The sequence below is a fragment of the Notolepis coatsorum genome (genome assembly GCF_963971535.1).
Source record: "Notolepis coatsorum genome assembly, chromosome: 6".
NCBI lineage: Eukaryota > Metazoa > Chordata > Actinopteri > Aulopiformes > Paralepididae > Notolepis > Notolepis coatsorum.
Window position 1 is genome coordinate 169,773,611 of NC_140170.1, and position 21,941 is coordinate 169,795,551.

Here is a 21,941-nt window from a genome sequence, read left to right on the forward strand (position 1 = left end):
ATTACACAATATTACACTATTACACACTATTACACTATTACACACTATTACACTATTACACACTATTACACTATTACACTATTACACACTATTACACTATTACACTATTACACACTATTACACTATTACACTATTACACACTATTACACTATTACACACTATTACACTATTACACTATTACACACTATTACACTATTAAACCGAGTACAATGGCACAATCCGCAAGTCTCTACGACAAACGGTTCAAGAGATACACTGAGGGGGTGTGGCCTAAGGGGGCGTGGTCTAAGGATCGGGGGAGTGGTCAACATCGACCAATGAAAGGTGGTCAAGATCGACCAATGGCACAATCCGCAAGTCTCTACGACAAACGGTTCAAGAGATACACTGAGGGGGTGTGGCCTAAGGGGGCGTGGTCTAAGGATCGGGGGAGTGGTCAACATCGACCAATGAAAGGGGGTCAACATGGACCAATGAAAAATGAAAGAGGATATCCCTACTGAGTACAATGACACAACCCACAAGACAGAGGGCGCTGTCAGCAATTCAGTACTGCAACACAGTGATGGCCAATGATGGGTTAAGTGGATGATGTCATTGGCAGCTCAGCCACGAGCCACACAGCTGAACCAATCATGAGTGAGCCATGAGCCACACAGGTGAAGCAATCACTATGACTTGCATATTTTCTATTCAATGCATTTCTATGGAGGCAGATGCATGACTGCATTGTCACATTGATTAAAAGAAAACTATAAGAGATGAAGCGTTGTGACGCGCACATGAGCACTACAACGAGTAGGCGAAGGGTTGTGCGCGATATTGTGACATTCGTGCGATATTGTGGCACTCCTTCGGCGATCGGAACAGAAGGCTAAAAAATAGTGTGAAAAATGTGATTTCTAGAGTGCGATTGCATGGCGGTCAATGGGGAGGAGAACCTTCAAACAAATGGTCGTCAGTTGAGATAGAAATGTCCAATTCCATTTATTTTTCTTTTGTGAGCGGGTTGACAGCCGTGTCATCGTTTTGATGTGTTTGTTTTATTTCTACGTCTATAATTGAGATCACACTCGCAATTCATCCAAGGTAGGGGGAAAAAGATTATTTCAGCTGCTACACTCTAAATTGCAATGCATTCCCAATGGGACAGAAATTTTACCGTTTAAAGTCGATTCGTAGCCAGACGGTGCAGTGAAACTTTACGAGTTCGAATAGCATATCGAGTTGGAGCAAGCCGGTCGTTTTGATACCTTTCACGTGTATGGGGCGCAAACGCTCTGGGAGGAGTTTGTTGGCAAAATCTGAGAATATAGATAATAAGTAAACACTAGACAATTCCGCGCGGGGGAAATTGTGAAAGTGTGGGTGACGCCTGTGCACCGCCGGCCAACGGGGGAGAGGGTCTCTCGCGAGTCTCTATGACAAACGGTTCAAAGGATACAAAAAGGGGGCGCGGCCTAAGGATCGGGGGAGTGGTCAACATAGACCAATCAAAGAGGATATCCCTACTGAGTGCAATGACACAACCCGCAACACTATTACACTATTACACAATATTACACTATTACACACTATTACACACTATTACACACTATTACACACTATTACACTATTACACACTATTACACTATTACACACTATTACACTATTACACACTATTACACTATTACACTATTACACACTATTACACTATTACACACTATTACACTATTACACACTATTACACTATTACACTATTACACTATTACACATTACACTATTACACTATTACACACTATTACACACTATTACACTATTACACACTATTACACTATTACACTATTACACTATTACACACTATTACACTATTACACACTATTACACTATTACACACTATTACACACTATTACACACTATTACACTATTACACACTATTACACTATTACACTATTACACTATTACACACTATTACACTATTACACTATTACACACTATTACACTATTACACACTATTACACTATTACACTATTACACTATTACACTATTACACACTATCACACTATTACACTATTACACACTATTACACTATTAAACTATTACACTATTACACACTATTACACTATTACACACTATTACACTATTACACAATATTACACTATTACACACTATTACACACTATTACACTATTACACTATTACACACTATTACACTATTACACAATATTACACTATTACACACTATTACACACTATTACACTATTACACTATTACACACTATTACACTATTACACACTATTACACTATTACACTATTACACACTATTACACTATTACACTATTACACACTATTACACTATTACACTATTACACTATTACACTATTACACTATTACACACTATTACACTATTACACTATTACACACTATTACACTATTACACTATTACACACTATTACACTATTACACTATTACACACTATTACACTATTACACTATTACACACTATTACACACTATTACACTATTACACACTATTACACTATTACACACTATTACACTATTACACACTATTACACTATTACACTATTACACACTATTACACTATTACACACTATTACACTATTACACACTATTACACTATTACACACTATTACACACTATTACACACTATTTCACTATTACACACTATTACACACTATTACACTATTACACTATTACACTATTACACTATTACACACTATAACACTATTACACTATTACACACTATTGCACTATTACACTATTACACACTATTACACTATTACACACTATTACACACTATTACACTATTACACACTATTACACACTATTACACTATTACACTATTACACACTATTACACTATTACACTATTACACACTATTACACTATTACACACTATTACACTATTACACTATTACACACTATTACACTATTACACTATTACACACTATTACACTATTACACTATTACACACTATTACACTATTACACTATTACACACTATTACACTATTACACTATTACACACTATTACACTATTACACTATTACACACTATTACACTATTACACTATTACACACTATTACACACTATTACACTATTACACACTATTACACTATTACACACTATTACACTATTACACTATTACACACTATTACACTATTACACACTATTACACTATTACACACTATTACACTATTACACACTATTACACACTATTACACACTATTTCACTATTACACACTATTACACACTATTACACTATTACACTATTACACACTATTACACTATTACACTATTACACACTATAACACTATTACACACTATTACACTATTACACACTATTGCACTATTACACTATTACACACTATTACACTATTACACACTATTACACTATTACACTATTACACACTATTACACTATTACACTATTACACTATTACACACTATTACACTATTACACACTATTACACACTATTACACTATTACACTATTACACACTATTACACTATTACACTATTACACACTATTACACTATTACACACTATTACACTATTACACACTATTACACACTATTACACTATTACACTATTACACACTATTACACACTATTACACACTATTACACTATTACACACTATTACACACTATTACACACTATTACACTATTACACACTATTACACTATTACACTATTACACTATTACACACTATTACACTATTACACACTATTACACTATTACACTATTACACACTATTACACTATTACACTATTACACTATTACACACTATTACACTATTACACTATTACACACTATTACACTATTACACACTATTACACTATTACACTATTACACACTATTACACTATTACACTATTACACACTATTACACTATTACACACTATTACACACTATTACACTATTACACACTATTACACTATTACACACTATTACACTATTACACTATTACACACTATTACACTATTACACCGAGTACAATGGCACAATCCGCAAGTCTCTACGACAAACGGTTCAAGAGATACACTGTGTGGCCTAAGGGGGCGTGGTCTAAGGATCGGGGGAGTGGTCAACATCGACCAATGAAAGGTGGTCAACAGGGGGAGTGGTCAACATCGACCAATGAAAGGTGGTCAACATCGACCAATGGCACAATCCGCAAGTCTCTACGACAAACGGTTCAAGAGATACACTGAGGGGGTGTGGCCTAAGGGGGCGTGGTCTAAGGATCGGGGGAGTGGTCAACATCGACCAATGAAAGGGGGTCAACATGGACCAATGAAAAATGAAAGAGGATATCCCTACTGAGTACAATGACACAACCCACAAGACAGAGGGCGCTGTCAGCAATTCAGTACTGCAACACAGTGATGGCCAATGATGGGTTAAGTGGATGATGTCATTGGCAGCTCAGCCACGAGCCACACAGCTGAACCAATCATGAGTGAGCCATGAGCCACACAGGTGAAGCAATCACTATGACTTGCATATTTTCTATTCAATGCATTTCTATGGAGGCAGATGCATGACTGCATTGTCACATTGATTAAAAGAAAACTATAAGAGATGAAGCGTTGTGACGCGCACATGAGCACTACAACGAGTAGGCGAAGGGTTGTGCGCGATATTGTGACATTCGTGCGATATTGTGGCACTCCTTCGGCGATCGGAACAGAAGGCTAAAAAATAGTGTGAAAAATGTGATTTCTAGAGTATGGATATGTATAGTGTGGGTGGCAACCTGGCTTCGCCAGGTCACCCACACTAATAATAATAATAATAATAATAATAATAATAATAATAATAATAATAATAATAATAATAATAATAATAATAATAATAATAATAATAATAATAATAATAATAATAATAATAATAAAACATATTTCCCAGCCTCTGATCGGCAGCTATAGCTATAATACTGGACATTGAACTGAGCTTCCAACTAAAAAGGTGCCTTTGGCAGTGAGGGGAGTTGGCCACCAGGTGGAGCCCCTCAGTAGCAGAAAGGCCTTGTGGCTCTCTGTCAGCCATTCATTATGGAGAAAGAAAATAATTAAAAGAAGAATAAAAACGAAAAAGGCTGAACAGGGTTTTAATGTTAGTGTATTCCAACACGATAGATCTGCTGATCCAGGTAAAGAAATTTCAATTATATATACATTATAATATAATATATTTATACAACTATAAAATTCATATTAACACCACATTTTAACCACAACACACGTACAAATAATAAATAAAAATGTATTAATTGTAAAAATATACAAACATTCACTCCCACAACCTTTGGGACTCCCTTCATGCGCGCATGCGTCCGTCCGTCCCCCCCCCTCCCTCCCTCCCTCCCTCCCTCCCTCCCTCTCTCTCTCTCTCTCTCTCTCTCTCTCTCTCCTCTCTCTCTCTCTCTCTCTCTCTCTCTCTCTCTCTCTCTCTCTCTCTCTCTCTCTCTCTCTCTCTCTCTCTCTCTCTCTCTCTCTCTCTCTCTCTCTCTCTCTCTGTGCTGTGGTGGTTGTATTGGATATTGTAGTGATATGCAGTAGGAACCATGTTAACAGGATATTGTGGTGATGATATGCAGTAGGAACCATGTTAAAAGGATATTGTAGTGATATGCAGTAGGAACCATGTTAACAGGATATTGTAGTGATATGCAGTAGGAACCATGTTAACAGGATATTGTAGTGATATGCAGTAGGAACCATGTTAACAGGATATTGTAGTGATATGCAGTAGGAACCATATAACATGAGTGCAGTTAGATCTTTATAGGCAACACCACAGCACATACCTTTCTTTATTAAAACCTGTTTACCTCAGTCACAAAGTTCTTGCAACACCTCATTGCAGCACTTGTATTAGTCATGTTCATCATCATTGGAATCACTGGAATCATTCTAGACTCAAACTAAAAAGGCTGAACAGGGTTTTAATGTTATTAGTGTATTCTAACACGATAGAAGGAGCTTCTGATCCAGGTAAAAAAAAAAATATATATACATATATTTACACGTTTATTTTTTTTGTTTTATAAGCTGTCTCATCATTCTGTCCTGTATTTCAGGAGACATAGAGCTGTCTCATCATTCTGTCCTGTATTTCAGGAGACATACTGTAGCTGTCTCATCATTCTGTCCTGTATTTCAGGAGACATACTGTAGCTGTCTCATCATTCTGTCCTGTATTTCATGAGACCTACTGTAGCTGTCTCATCATTGTGTCCTGTATTTCAGGAGACATACTGTAGCTGTCTCATCATTCTGTCCTGTATTTCAGGAGACATACTGTAGCTGTCTCATCATTCTGTCCTGTATTTCAGGAGACCTACTGTAGCTGTCTCATCATTGTGTCCTGTATTTCAGGAGACATACTGTAGCTGTCTCATCATTCTGTCCTGTATTTCAGGAGACCTACTGTAGCTGTCTCATCATTGTGTCCTGTATTTCAGGAGACATACTGTAGCTGTCTCATCATTCTGTCCTGTATTTCAGGAGACCTACTGTAGCTGTCTCATCATTGTGTCCTGTATTTCAGGAGACATACTGTAGCTGTCTCATCATTCTGTCTTGCTCTAAAGATGAGAAGCATGTTCAGTCACAGACTCATACCCCCCGACACTCAACTAACCGCCTCTGCCAGTACTTCATACCAGCGGCCATCAGGCTCCGCAACAGTGGGCAGGGACTGCTGCCAGACATCCAACTACTAGGAACCTAGTAGCTGACTCCCACCTAAAAGGACAATATATACTGTATACCGTATGCATACCGCACCTTATGTGTATACTGTATACTTCATCAGAGCATATATTTAGCATTTAGCATTTTAGCATTTTTTCTTTATTTTTTAAGATTTTCTTTGTTGCGTTTATCGCTTTTTACTATACTGGGCAGTCCAGTAGAGAGAGAGAGAGGAGGAACGGGAGACAGAGTGGGGGGAAGACATTCGGCAAATAACGACGGGTCCAGGAATCGAACCTGGGTCAGCCGTGCCGCGACTCAGCGCGTTATGTGGTTCGCTGGGGCGCCCAGCATTTAGCATTTTTGAATATATATTAGATTAGATTTAGATTATTGGATTATTATTAGATTATAATTATATTGCATATATATTTAGCATTTAGCATTTCGTTTTTTTTGGATTATATATTGTAACTATTTATTGTAGGGCAAATATAACTGAGAGGGCATATGTAACCTAGGTACTGTGTGTCTATCCTACAGTCACGATGGACAGTGTTGTGAAATGACTGTGGACGGCAGCGGTACTGCAAGTAAACTCACTCCCCAGAGGCGTCCAGACCCATTACTTAAAAGTGAATTCACCTCTTGGTATAGTGGTCTGTGATGCCGCCCGTCACACGGGAGACCGGGGTTCAACTCCCTCTCGGGGCATGTCCGAACCGATCTGTTACACTGGTGCCGTGACCCGGATGCCTTGGGTGGCGTGAGTTTAGGGGGGTGAGCAGTGGCGTCCTTTCAGTAAAGGGCAAGGTATGGCGAGGAGGGGGGGGGGGGGGGTTCCCCCCCTTGGTGGATTTTTATTTGTCAAATCAGTTGTGCAATAGTCACTTTTGGTGAGTTGTTTCTATACAATTCAGTTATATGACATTTAGGTATGACACAGGACTACACAAGCATTTTTAGTAGAAATGTGTCAACAGACTAAAGCAGGGAACCACAATATTTTGCATACGAATTATGCAGAATGTAATATCATAACTGTCTATTACTTTTCTTGCAATTGAGCCAATTTTCCTTAGGTACGGTTTTGAGGTGTGTGTTCAACAGAATGTAGTATCAAAAACACATTCACAAAAAGTATGGGTTACTGAATGCTGAACTGCACTGTTAAGTATCACTAAGCCATTGTAAGACCTTACCTGTGTCCCTGTATCACTTGTCTCTGCTGCCCTTTGATAAAAAAACGTCCCTATGTCCATTTTCCTTTTTTTCTGTGTCATAATCACAGCACGGGCCTACTTCACTCCCCCTCCTTTTCCCCTCACGTCCTCCACACGCTCCTCTTCATCCCCCTCTCTATCCGCTGCGCACTCCTCATCATCCTCTCTTTCTTCAGTCACTCCTTCCTTCACCCTCATTCACCCAGCTGTAGTCCATCCCCCTAATCCACACACGGGCAAACACCCCACTCTCCCCAGCTGCACCCTATCCTCCCCTGATGAGGGGACTATATCTGCACCTCGACGCTGACCAGAAGCGGTCGTGGTATTAATTACCACTGCCCAGGTACGACGTCTCTGCCACAAGCTCTACTGCTAGATACCCTCCGTGTATTGGCTTACTCTAACCCGTTTCTCTCCTGTGCCCCAAAGGACCGCCGTCCCTGTCTGGACGTCACCTGTTCCCGAGAGGAACACCTATCTCCCGCTGCCACCCAGCAGCTCCAGCGTCCCTGTCTGGACGTCACCTGTTCCCGAGAGGAACACCTATCTCCCGCTGCCACCCAGCAGCTCCAGCGTCCCTGTCTGGACGTCACCTGTTCCCGAGAGGAACCCCTATTCACCCGCTGCCCCCCCAGCAGCTCCCCCGACAAGCACCAGGACCGCTTGCTCGCTCACTGCCGCCGTGGCAGCCACAGGACAGAACATTAACCCCGTTCTATTTTCCCCCCCAATTCCTGTGTTGCTCAATTCAATTAAACACCCTTGAAACCGCTCCCTTTCTCTTCTCGTGTATTCAGCAATTGGGTTGTGCTCCAGACTCCAGTTCTCACAGAATACCACGCCCAAGATGACAGCACCAGCTGTACACGAGACCGAGGAATGGAAAAAGTTTCAGAAGCAGTCTGTGAGTATCATTAACGGCCAGACCGTCCGGGTAGACCAACTCGCCCACTCCCTAGACGCCGTCACGGCACAGCTGGCCGCTCTCGCCCCCTCGACTCCGTTGAGCGAGAAAAACAGTATCAACTTATTGAGGCACACTTGTCACAGCAGGGCTCATCAGCCGCTACCCCCGCTGCACCAAGCCCCCCGCATAGGGAACCCCCTGTCCCCGCACCGGAACGTTATGACGGAAGCGTCTCCAAATGCTGTGCGTTTTTATTTCAGTGCTCGTTAGTGTTCGAACAACAACCCCACACATTTCACAGCGATAGGTCTAAAGTGGCTTACCTGTCGGCGCTGCTCACAGGCGCGGCGTTGAGATGGGCCACCGCTCTCCACTTCAACAATTCCTTCCTCTGGAATTCGTACTCACAATACGTCGACGACATGCGTAAGGTGTTTGACCACCCTCCAGATGACTCAGAGGGGGCCTCCGGCTTGTTTTCTATCCATCAGGGAAGCCGCAGCGTAAGCGAATACGCTATCGATTTCCACATCCTCGCCGCCGGCTCCGACTGGGGGGACACACCGTTGCGAGGCGCCTTTCGCCAGGGCTTGAACGACACTATTAAAGATGAGCTTGCGTCCAAAGAAAGACCCACCTCCCTGGGCGAATTAATCCATTTGACCAGAGAACTGGACCTGCGCCTTCGGGAACGTCGTCGGGAGAAAGCTAGCACCACTCGTCCGCCTGTAACCGGTCCGCCTCGTCGCGCTGCCCGCGCCGAAGAAAATAGGTCCTCCGAGCCCATGGATCTCGACCGCTCACATCTCCCTCCCAACGAACGCCGACACAGGCTCGCTACTGGAGCATGCCTGTACTGCGGTCAAACGGGTCACTCAGTTGCCTCTTGCTCGCTTCGCCCAAACGACGGGGCTCGACAGTAGCGCTGGGCGTCTGTTCGAGTTTAGATATCGCTCCCAGCTCTGGCCCAAACATGCTAAATTTGCGCCACGCTGTGTCTGAATAACCAAACACTCCCGTTATCTGCTCTGGTTGACTCAGGGGCCGACGAGAACCTCATCGACGCCGGAGTAGTCTCCCGTTACAACATCGCTACTGACGCCCTGCCGATACCCCGCGACGCCCGGGGGTTAAACGGGAAACTACTCACGCGGATTACTCGCCACACCATACCCCTTCGCCTTCTGCTATCCGGGAATCACAGCAAGAGTATTCGGTTTCACGTTACCAACTCTCCCCACAATCCCATTGTTCTTGGCATGCCTTGGCTCAAGTTACACAATCCCGTTATCAATTGGCCTACCGGCCTGGTGACCAGCTGGAGCGCCCACTGTTACGTTGCTTGTCTACAGTCGGCTCGGTCGCCACTAGAGGGCACCGGTTCGTACCCCCCCAAAGAGAACATAGATCTGTCTGCTATTCCGCCGGCCTACCACGATTTGAAGGCAGTTTTCAGCAAACAACAGGCTCTCTCCCTGCCTCCCCATCGCCAATACGACTGCGCCATTGATTTACTCCCCGGGGCGCCACTCCCCGCTAGTCGCCTGTTCAACCTCTCGCGCCCAGAGAGAGAATCAATGGAGAAGTACGTTCACGAATCCCTGGCCTCGGGCATAATCACCCCCTCTTCTTCTCCTGTCGGCGCAGGATTCTTCTTCGTTTCCAAGAAAGATCGTTCCCTTCGCCCCTGTATCGATTATCGGGGTCTCAACAACATCACGGTAAAGAACAAATACCCCCTACCTTTAATCGACTCTGCTTTTGAGCCCCTGCAAGGTGCCACCATCTTCACAAAACTGGACCTCAGGAACGCCTACCATCTTGTCCGCATGCGGGAAGGAGACGAGTGGAAGACGGCCTTCAAGACACCACTCGGCCACTTCGAGTACAAGGTAATGCCTTTCGGTCTGACCAACGCCCCTGCTGTCTTCCAGGCCCTCGTCAATGACGTTCTCCGTGACGTACTCCACCGCTCCGTATTCGTCTACCTAGATGACATCCTGATCTTCTCCCGCTCCATGGAGGAGCATGTCCAGCACGTCCGCCGGGTCCTCCAGCGTCTTCTAGAGAACAAGCTGTTTGTCAAGGCGGAGAAGTGTGAGTTCCACGTCTCCTCCATCGGCTTCCTTGGCTACATCATAGAGGGCGGCAAGATCCGGGCGGACCCAAGAAGATCAGAGCGGTGTCCGACTGGCCCCGTCCCACCAACGTTAAACAGCTCCAACGCTTACTGGGATTCGCCAACTTTTATCGGCGCTTCATCAGGGACTACAGCCTGGTCGCGGCGCCTCTCACCCAACTCACCTCGCCTTCGGTGCCCTTCGTCTGGTCCGACGCAGTGGACTCCGCCTTCGCCGAGCTGCGCCGGCGCTTCACCACCGCTCCCATCCTCATCCAGCCGGACACGTCCCGCCAGTTCGTGGTGGAGGTGGACGCCTCCTGCACCGGAGTAGGGGCGGTTCTTTCCCAGCGCTCTGCCACCGACCAGAAGCTGCACCCCTGCGCCTTTTTCTCACGCCGCCTAACCCCATCCGAGGTCAACTACAACATCGGGAACCTGGAGCTCCTGGCGGTCAAGCTAGCCCTGGAGGAATGGAGGCACTGGCTGGAGGGATCGGAGGTACCCTTCCTGGTTTGGACGGACCACAAGAACCTCGCCTACGTCTCAACGGCCAAGCGCCTGAACTCTCGCCAGGCTCGCTGGGCGCTGTTCTTCGCTAGGTTTAACTTCACCCTGACCTACCGGCCTGGTTCCAAGAACACCAAGCCAGATGCCCTCTCCCGGCAGTTTGTCCCAGAGGAGGGGTCCACACACCCCGACACCATCCTCTCTACCTCCTGTCTGGTGGCCACCGCCACCTGGGAGATCCAGTCCGTCGTCAGGGAGGCACAGCGTGCCCAGCCGGACCCAGGTAATGGTCCACCTAACCGGCTTTTTGTCCCTGACCTCGTCCGCTCCCAGGTGCTCGAGTGGGTTCACGCTTCCCGGTTCACGTGCCACCCGGGGATCGACCGGACACTATCTCTGCTGAAGAGGCACTTCTGGTGGGTCACCATGAGAGAGGACACCCGCGCTTTCGTACTGGCGTGCACCGTGTGTGCTCGTGCGAAGGCCTCCCACCGACCGCCCGCCGGACTCCTTCGTCCACTCCCAGTCCCCGGTCGGCCCTGGTCGCACGTCGCCCTGGACTTCGTCACCGGCCTTCCCCTCTCACACGGTAACACTGCCATCCTCACCATTGTTGACCGTTTCTCAAAGGCTGTGCACTTCGTTGCTCTCCCCAAACTCCCCTCTGCTGCAGAGACTGCTGACCTGATGGTACTCCACGTCTTCCGGCTCCATGGGATCCCAGCTGACATCGTCTCCGACAGAGGCCCTCAGTTCATATCCCAGGTCTGGAGGGCGTTCTGTCGGGCTCTGGGGGCCACGGTCAGCCTCTCCTCCGGGTTCCACCCTCAGACCAACGGCCAGTCGGAGCGGGCCAACCAGGACCTGGGATCCGCACTCCGCTGCGTGACAGCCCGGGACCCCTCCGGCTGGAGCGCCTTCCTGCCGTGGGTGGAATAAGCCCACAATTCCCTCTCTTCGGCGGCCACAGGTCAGTCCCCCTTTGAGTCATCTTTGGGCTACCAACCCCCGCTGTTCCCTGCCCAGGAAGAGGAGATCGCCGTACCATCGGTGCAGGACCATCTCCGTCGCTGCAGGACGATCTGGGAGGAGACGAGGGCTGCGCTGCTCCGGACTGCGGACCAGAACCGGCGCTTCGCCGACCGCCACCGGACCCCGGCTCCCGCCTATGTACCCGGTCAGATGGTATGGCTCTCGTCTCGGGACCTGCCTCTCAAATCCGTCTCACGAAAGCTAACCCCCCGTTTCGTGGGGCCCTACAAGGTCCTGTCCCTCATTAATCCCTCTGTTGTCAAGCTCCAGCTCCCCCCATATGCGCATTCACCCTTCCTTCCATCTCTCCCAGCTCAAACCGGTGGTCTCCAGTCCCCTGTCTCCCCCTGCTCCAGAGCCCCCTCCTCCGCTGGTGATAGACGACCACCCGGCCTACGTGGTCCGGGAGTTGCTGGCCGTGCGGCGACGCGGCCGCGGCTTCCAGTACCTGGTCGACTGGGAGGGCTACGGCCCGGAGGAGCGGAGCTGGATTTCCCGGCCAATGATCCTGGACCCGACTCTCGTCCAGGACTTTCATTGGGCTCACCCTGACAAGCCTGGGCCGCCTCCACACGCTTCTCTTCATCCCCCTCTCTATCCACTGCGCACTCCTCATCATCCTCTCTTTCTTCAGTCACCCCTTCCTTCACCCTCATTCACCCAGCTGTATTCCATCCCCCTAATTCACACACGGGCAAGCACACCACTCTCCCCAGCTGCACCCTATCCTCCCCTGATGAGGGGACTATATCTACACCTCGACGCTGACCAGAAGCGGTCGTGGTATTAATTACCACTGCCCAGGTACGACGTCTCTGCCACAAGCTCTACTGCTAGATACCCTCCGTGTATTGGCTTGCTCTAACCTGTTTCTCTCCTGTGCCCCAAAGGACCGCCGTCCCTGTCTGGACGTCACCTGTTCACGAGAGGAACACCTATCTCCCGCTGCCACCCAGCAGCTCCAGCGTCCCTGTCTGGACGTCACCTGTTCCCGAGAGGAACACCTATCTCCCGCTGCCACCCAGCAGCTCCAGCGTCCCTGTCTGGACGTCACCTGTTCCCGAGAGGAACCCCTATTCACCCGCTGCCCCCCCAGCAGCTCCCCCGACAAGCACCAGGACCGCTTGCTCGCTCACTGCCGCCGTGGCAGCCACAGGACAGAACATTAACCCCGTTCTATTTTCCCCCCCAATTCCTGTGTTGCTCTATTCAATTAAACACCCTTGAAACCGCTCCCTTTCTCTTCTCGTGTATTCAGCAAAATGGGCTGTGCTCCAGACTCCAGTTCTCACATTCTGGGCATATTTCAGTTAGTCACAGTAAAAGTCACCTAGTAAAAGTGAGATAATTGACAATATCAAAACATGCTAGGGCTGTACCGAATAGTTCGAAGCTTCGTTCATAATGTTGATATTCGAATTCTAAATCAACATAAAAATTTGTAAATTTTTTTTTTTTTTTTTATATAAATTTTTATTTGCCAAGGTATGGCAAATGTGGTATGTGTCAAATGCAACACTAAGATCCAGTAGCACTAAAATGGAGCATCTACCAGAGTCGGCGGACATCATTAGATCATTGGATACTTTTAAAAGTGCAGTCTCCGTGGAGTGTTGCTTACGAAAACCCGACTGGAATTTGTCAAGAATGTGGTGTTCATTTAAAATGGATATAAGCTGGTTGGCAACAATTTTTTCAAAAATGTTGGACATAAATGATAATTTGGAGATGGGCCGATAGTTACTTAGTAACAAGGCGGCCAGACTTGGCTTTTTTAAAAGCGGCTGAACGATTGCCTGTTTGAAGTAGGCGGGGACCTGGCCAGAGACCAAAGAGAAATTTATGATGGAAAGCAGACTGGGACCAATAGTGCTGAAAACGTCCTTTAACAGAAAGGTTGGGATGGTGTCTAATGGGCTAGAGGAGGTTTTTGTGCTTCTCACTAGCTCTGTTAGGTCGTGGAGGGAAATGGGTGAGAAGGAATTCAGAGTAGACTGACTGTTAGGAGATAACGGTTGGATTGAGGTGGAGGGTGTAATACCTGCCCTGACATTGGCAACCTTGTTTACAAAAAATAGGAGAAAATCATGACAGTCCTCAGCAGATAAAACAGGTGTGACAGGGGTTTGTGGACTGACAATGATATTAATGGTGTCGAATAGGACTCTGGGGTTTAGTTTGCTAGATGAGATTAAGTTTGTGAAATAGGCAGCTCTCGCATCCTTAACCATACTGTTAAAATCAATTAAAAGTTGCTTAAAATGAAGACGGTGTACATTAAGCTGAGTGGACTTCCACTTTCGCTCAATACACCGGCAATTTCGTCTAAAACTACGAATATCCTCATTGAGCTAGGGAGAAGAATTTAAAGTGCGAACAGTGCGGGATTTCAGAGGAGCATCTACATCTAAAATGTCTGAGCAGTGCCGGTTAAAAGCATGAACTAAAGTATCAATGTCGCCATTAACGTTCAGTGATGGCACCGCACTGCTCTCAAAGGCTGTGGAAAATGTATCTGCCGAGAGGTCATTTAGCATGCGCGGAGCGTTTAACTCGCTTAGTGGAAATAGTGTCTGTTTTAAAAACTAAATAAAAAAGTATGCATTTGTGATCACTTAAAATTATTTCCTCATAAACAATGTTATCTATGTCTAATCCAAAAGTAAAAACAAGATCAAGTGTATTACCTTTGTTGTGTGTGGGGCCTGAGACATGTTGGACAAAATTAAAGGATTCAGTGATACAAATAAAATGGGTGGCAAAATTGTCATTACAGTTATTAATATGGAAATAAAAATCCCCTAATAAAACGATTTCTTCCAGTTTGATGATGGAGGCTAAGAAATCGCTAAAATCTGTCAAAAAATAACTATTAAAACCAGGGGGTCGATAAATTAAAATACAATAAAATGGGTCGGTGTGCCCAACTTTGGTGATTAAAAGTTCAAAGGAGCTGTGTGTAGTACTGGAGTGCACAACCCTGGAGGAGAAACAGTTCTTGTGCACCAGCGCTATGCCGCCTCCTACGCGACTGGTGGTGGCATTTGACCGGGGGGGTCTGGGGGCACAGGTAAAAGAGAAGTTTGGCAGACACAGTTCATTTAAAAATACATATTCCTCTGACCTTTGCCATGTTTCTGAGAGACAGAAAATGTCCAAATCTTTGGCCGTAATGAAATCATTTAGGATGAAAGATTTGTTAGCTATAGAATGGGCATTTAACAAGGCCATTTTGATAGCCTTAGGTCCTATAGTTTACAGGGTGGTTGTGACAGTGGGCACAGATGACAGGCATTCGTGCCCCGGCAAAACCTGCCACCAGACTCCATACCTTGCCATACCAAATGGACGCCCCTGGGGGTGAGTGTAACGGAGGTACCTTGTGTCTATCCTACAGTCACGATGGACAGTGTTGTGAAGTGACTGTGGACGGCAGCGGTACTGCAAGTAAACTCACTCCCCCAGAGGCATCCAGACCCATTACTTAGAAGTGAATTCACCTCTTGGTAAGTAAGTAAGTAAGTAAGTAAGTAAGTAAGTAAGTAAGTAAGTAAGTAAGTAAGTAAGTGTTAACAGAACACGCTTTGGGGCAACAATAATGTGGTCAAGAGGTATGGATTCTCTATTGTGCCCGAACTGGCTTGACTTCTTTATTCACATATAAGCAGTAGATGTACAGAGCTCTGCTCTCTTTGAGAGCCGTTGGAGTAGAGAAAGAAATGAGAGGGGGCGACCTCTTATATAGTTCCTTCTACGGTAGAATACTCCGGTACCTACGCCTAGAGCGCCCTCCGGTGGAGACAGATATATATGCATAGGTAACCTGTTACAGGTGCAAACAGTCATATACACAGTTAGACAGTCACTAACATCCCCACACAGAGTCCCTTAATTCAACAGTAAGTAAAGTTTATTTATATAGCACTTTTCACAGAGACAACTCACAAAGTGCTTTACATACAGCAGAAATTAAATAAAATATAAAATATAAAAATAGAAAGCAAGAACCATTCAAGAGATAAGAGACAGAACAAAACACAATGCATCACAGAGAAAAAAAAAAAAAAAAAAGACATACTTTATACCTGGAGGATAAGCTCAAACATTACCCAAAGGCCTGTTTAAACAGTAATGTTTTTAGCTGATTTAAAAAAAATTCAACAGACGCTACAGCTCTTAGGCCACGAGGAAGGGCATTCCAGAATCTAGGCGCTACAGATTGAAAGGCTCTGTCACCTTTGGTGATCAACCTGGTGCGCGGAATGACCAACAGATCCTGGTCAGCTGTCCTCAGGGTCCTGCTGGGCACATATGGTTCCAGCAGGTCGGTTAAATATTCTGGTGCCTGGCCATGCAAAGCTCTAAAAGTGAGCACCAGGACCTTGAAATTAATTCTGAGATGTATAGGAAGCCAGTGCAAGGAGGCTAGGATTGGAGTGATGTGACACCTTCTGCTTGATCTGGTTAGCAGTCTTGCAGCAGTATTTTTGATGAACTGGAGGCGGTCTATGGATGATTTATTGAGGCAGGTGAGAACCGAATTGCAGTAGTCTAGACGAGAAGAAACGAAGGCATGGATGATCAACTCTAGGTCAGAATGGGAAACAATCGACCTGAGCTTAGCAATATTCCTGAGATGGAAAAAACAGGTGCGGGTCACCGACTTGATATGAGTGTCGAGGTGCATGGCCTGATCAAAGTTTACCCCAAGGTTCCTGAGGTTGGGGCTCACATTAATTTCTAGGGACCCAAGGCAACCAGCCACCCTAGATGCAACGCCATCAGAGGCCACGATGAGCACCTCGGTTTTGGCCTCATTTAGCTGGAGGAAGTTGCTAGCTAACCAGGCCTTAATGGCCGACAGACACTCATTTAAAACAATAAAATTTGAATTAAAATCATCAGGGCAATCAGGGTTAAAAGAGCAATACAGCTGGATATCATCCGCATGGTAGGAGATGCCTTTAAAAGCGTTAATAATGTGTCCTAATGGGAGCAAATACAGTGAAAATAAAATCGGACCAAGTACCGAGCCCTGGGGGACCCCACAGGAAAGGGTAACAGACTCAGACACATGGGGGCCTACTCCGACTGAGAAACATCTACCTGAGAGATAGGACTTAAACCACTCATGTGCACTCCCTGTGACACCCACCCAATCTCTGAGCCTATTTCGCAGAATGTTGTGATCCACAGTGTCAAATGCAACACTAAGATCCAGTAGCACTAAAATGGAGCATCTACCAGAGTCGGCGGACATCATTAGATCATTGGATACTTTTAAAAGTGCAGTCTCCGTGGAGTGTTGCTTACGAAAACCCGACTGGAATTTGTCAAGAATGTGGTGTTCATTTAAAATGGATATAAGCTGGTTGGCAACAATTTTTTCAAAAATGTTGGACATAAATGATAATTTGGAGATGGGCCGATAGTTACTTAGTAACAAGGCGGCCAGACTTGGCTTTTTTAAAAGCGGCTGAACGATTGCCTGTTTGAAGTAGGCGGGGACCTGGCCAGAGACCAAAGAGAAATTTATGATGGAAAGCAGACTGGGACCAATAGTGCTGAAAACGTCCTTTAACAGAAAGGTTGGGATGGTGTCTAATGGGCTAGAGGAGGTTTTTGTGCTTCTCACTAGCTCTGTTAGGTCGTGGAGGGAAATGGGTGAGAAGGAATTCAGAGTAGACTGACTGTTAGGAGATAACGGTTGGATTGAGGTGGAGGGTGTAATACCTGCCCTGACATTGGCAACCTTGTTTACAAAAAATAGGAGAAAATCATGACAGTCCTCAGCAGATAAAACAGGTGTGACAGGGGTTTGTGGACTGACAATGATATTAATGGTGTCGAATAGGACTCTGGGGTTTAGTTTGCTAGATGAGATTAAGTTTGTGAAATAGGCAGCTCTCGCATCCTTAACCATACTGTTAAAATCAATTAAAAGTTGCTTAAAATGAAGACGGTGTACATTAAGCTGAGTGGACTTCCACTTTCGCTCAATACACCGGCAATTTCGTCTAAAACTCGCTTAGTGGAAATAGTGTCTGTTTTAAAAACTAAATAAAAAAGTATGCATTTGTGATCACTTAAAATTATTTCCTCATAAACAATGTTATCTATGTCTAATCCAAGAGTAAAAACAAGATCAAGTGTATTACCTTTGTTGTGTGTGGGGCCTGAGACATGTTGGACAAAATTAAAGGATTCAGTGATACAAATAAAATGGGTGGCAAAATTGTCATTACAGTTATTAATATGGAAATAAAAATCCCCTAATAAAACGATTTCTTCCAGTTTGATGATGGAGGCTAAGAAATCGCTAAAATCTGTCAAAAAATAACTATTAAAACCAGGGGGTCGATAAATTAAAATACAATAAAATGGGTCGGTGTGCCCAACTTTGGTGATTAAAAGTTCAAAGGAGCTGTGTGTAGTACTGGAGTGCACAACCCTGGAGGAGAAACAGTTCTTGTGCACCAGCGCTATGCCGCCTCCTACGCGACTGGTGGTGGCATTTGACCGGGGGGGTCTGGGGGCACAGGTAAAAGAGAAGTTTGGCAGACACAGTTCATTTAAAAATACATATTCCTCTGACCTTTGCCATGTTTCTGAGAGACAGAAAATGTCCAAATCTTTGGCCGTAATGAAATCATTTAGGATGAAAGATTTGTTAGCTATAGAATGGGCATTTAACAAGGCCATTTTGATAGCCTTAGGTCCTATAGTTTACAGGATGGTTGTGACAGTGGGCCAGTGGCGTCGCGTGGGTAAAATAACAGGGGAAGCCAAAAAAATATTATTAAAAAAAAAATTATTCAATATTTTTATTAATAATTTTTTTATTTTTATTTTATTTTTTTTAAGTCAAGCAGTCACCATGTACACTACAGTATGGCTCGGCGGCCAGTCAAACGTTATTTTTATTTATTTAACAGATTGCAGAATGGGTACAATACAGTACGGCTCAATACACATTTACGATGAATTGAAAATGGGGGACCCTGATGTAAACAAGACGAAAGTCTTTCTCTGGTCTGCATCCCCTTAACAATTGTATGTATTGAGCTGTACTGTACTGTACCCATTCTGCAATCTGTTAATAAAGTTTTCATTCATTCATTCATTCACACACAATTGTATAAGGGGATGCAGACCAGAGAAAGACGTTTGTCTTGTTTACATCAGGGTCATTAATACTGCTGGAGCATTGGTTAATTTTTGGTCCGATTTTTCCTTGCGCGATTTTGCGCGCCGCGTGGGAGCAAATTCGAGACACATATTCGGTTGCAAAAAGGTGTCCCACGGTCTCCTCTATGGCCGTGAATATTTTCACGCGGATCGGAATCACGGCGCGCCCGTGGGACACTTTTCCGTTTCGGCGAGTTTATTCCACGCTTTCTGTTTTCCTTTTCTAAGCATTTTAGGGGCTACATGTGAATCAGTAAAAGTTGCGGGACGCCCAGATGTTTCCACGATAGAAAGCTCGCGTGGATCCCATAATAGGCTCACTTAATACAGCGTTTTTAAAATCACGCGACATTTTCAGGGTCGCGAGCCGACCTTTTCCCCTCGTTTTCGATGATGGAAGTGATTTAGGAAAAGCTTCGGCACGCCGAGAGGTCCCCGTGGATTTAATCTCGCGAGGATCAGGGCAATATTCGGCCCGTGGGAACAGTTACGGGTTAATACAATGTTCAGAGTGCAGAGGGGAAAATATGGCACCTGCCCCGCCTCCAGGTGGAATATTATGCTGAACGTCTTCCTCCCAGCTCCGTTTTAAACTTTTAGGGTGTGGCCCAGTGGCAGTCAGCTCGAATCTGATTGGCTAGGATCGGATTTGGAGTTTGGACTCACTCTATAATGCTGGAAACCTGGAGAAAGAGAGCTACCCACTGCTTCTCTCCTATACTAGCTGCAGTAGTGAGCACAGTCTGACAGTGTGTTAGAGGGAGTGAGAAGGAGAAGAGGGAGACATTTAAAAAAAAAAAAAAAAAAAAAAACACACAGATGCACAGATGAAAATGAATGTAAACTATATAAAAAAAATATATATTTTAATTTTTTTTTTTTTCATATTTCATATTTCATAATTTGATATGAAATTTATAGGGAGGCATGGCTTCCGTTGGCTTCCACAAGGATTCGCCACTGCAGTGGGCACAGATGACAGGCATTCGTGCCCCGGCAAAACCTGCCACCAGACTCCCATGGACTACGCCGTGACCAGTGATTTATGATGACTGGGATGGGGAAGGAGGAAGAGCTGTCAAGAGGGTTTACAAAAAACATAATACCATGGTCGGATGGGAGTGCTGGGACAATTAAGTTGAGACGGTTATTAGCTACTTTGAGAGTGTTGGATGAGCAGTGATCAGCAGGACCTACAGTGGGATGCTCAACATAATTACCAAGTAAGGATTCTAGTGCAGGGTCATGCTGAGGTAAGTATCAATCAGAGTTAAAAGCAATGTGTTGGATAAAATTACCTGTGAGCTGTTTGGACTGGGATGCAGCCCATCTGGTTTATAGAGGTCTGTGATGCCGCCCGCGAAGCGGGAGACTGGGGTTCAACTCCCACTCGGGGCATGTCCGAACCGATCTGTTACACATACATACCCTCATCTTGCACCTTGTTGCCCATATGCACATGTCCAGAGTTAATTATATTGTTATTATTGTTTACACTGCCTTTTTATTCTATTTTTATTTTTACTTCTCCACTGTACTATAATTCTGTGACCTGTTTGTCTTCTACTACCTGTACCTCCCCTCCCCCCTCCCCCATGCTATAATGCCTGAATTTCCCCAAGGGGATCAATAAAGGAATATCTTATCTTATTTTATTTCAGGAGACCTATTGTATAGCTACAGGTGCTGTAGCCTGGTATCTGTAACAGTAGTCAGCTGGAAAGCTGGGCTTTGATCTTCTTTGGGAACAGTTTTGACCAATAACCTTCAAAAAACATGCGAAGAAAGTTACAAACCCAATCAAATTCAACCTTCAAAACTTCAAACATATTAGACCCTTCCTGACAGTCAGTGCTGCTAGATCCTATCTTCACTGCATGAGTATATCACACATTGAGTACTGCTTCACAAACTGGTCTTGCACAGGTGTGACGATCCTCAAACCCATAGAACAGCTATACAAGAGTGCACTTAAAGTATTCAATAAGAAATCTCACTCATATCACCACTGTCACATTCTTCAGAGGTAATTTTTTTTTAGCTTTGCCAATTGAGAGCATGGATCAACAAGCGCATGTTGGTGATTTTATGTTCTGTGCCATTATTACTATCTAAAATGTAATAATTGTGGAATATTACTATAATGAGCTGTATGTGTATGAACCAAGCATCCTATGATCTCACACTCTTAGGAGCAAAACAGAAAAAAGCATTTCATGTAAAAGTATTCTGTATTTTTGTATGACAACTAATAAAAAAACGTGAA

The 21,941-nt window shown here is 44.9% G+C and overlaps 1 protein-coding gene across 1 annotated transcript in view; it reads left to right on the plus strand.

Moving 5' to 3' along the window:
• golt1a (golgi transport 1A) overlaps positions 1-17,711 on the plus strand; it is a gene marked incomplete at both ends in the record, with an annotated part of 54,080 nt that extends 36,369 nt beyond the window's left edge. Inside the window, one exon of the mRNA XM_084315820.1 lies at positions 17,667-17,711. Coding sequence (XP_084171946.1) covers positions 17,667-17,711 — 45 coding nt within the window. The remainder of the gene's footprint in view (positions 1-17,666) is intronic.
• Between the last annotated feature and the right edge of the window lie 4,230 nt (positions 17,712-21,941).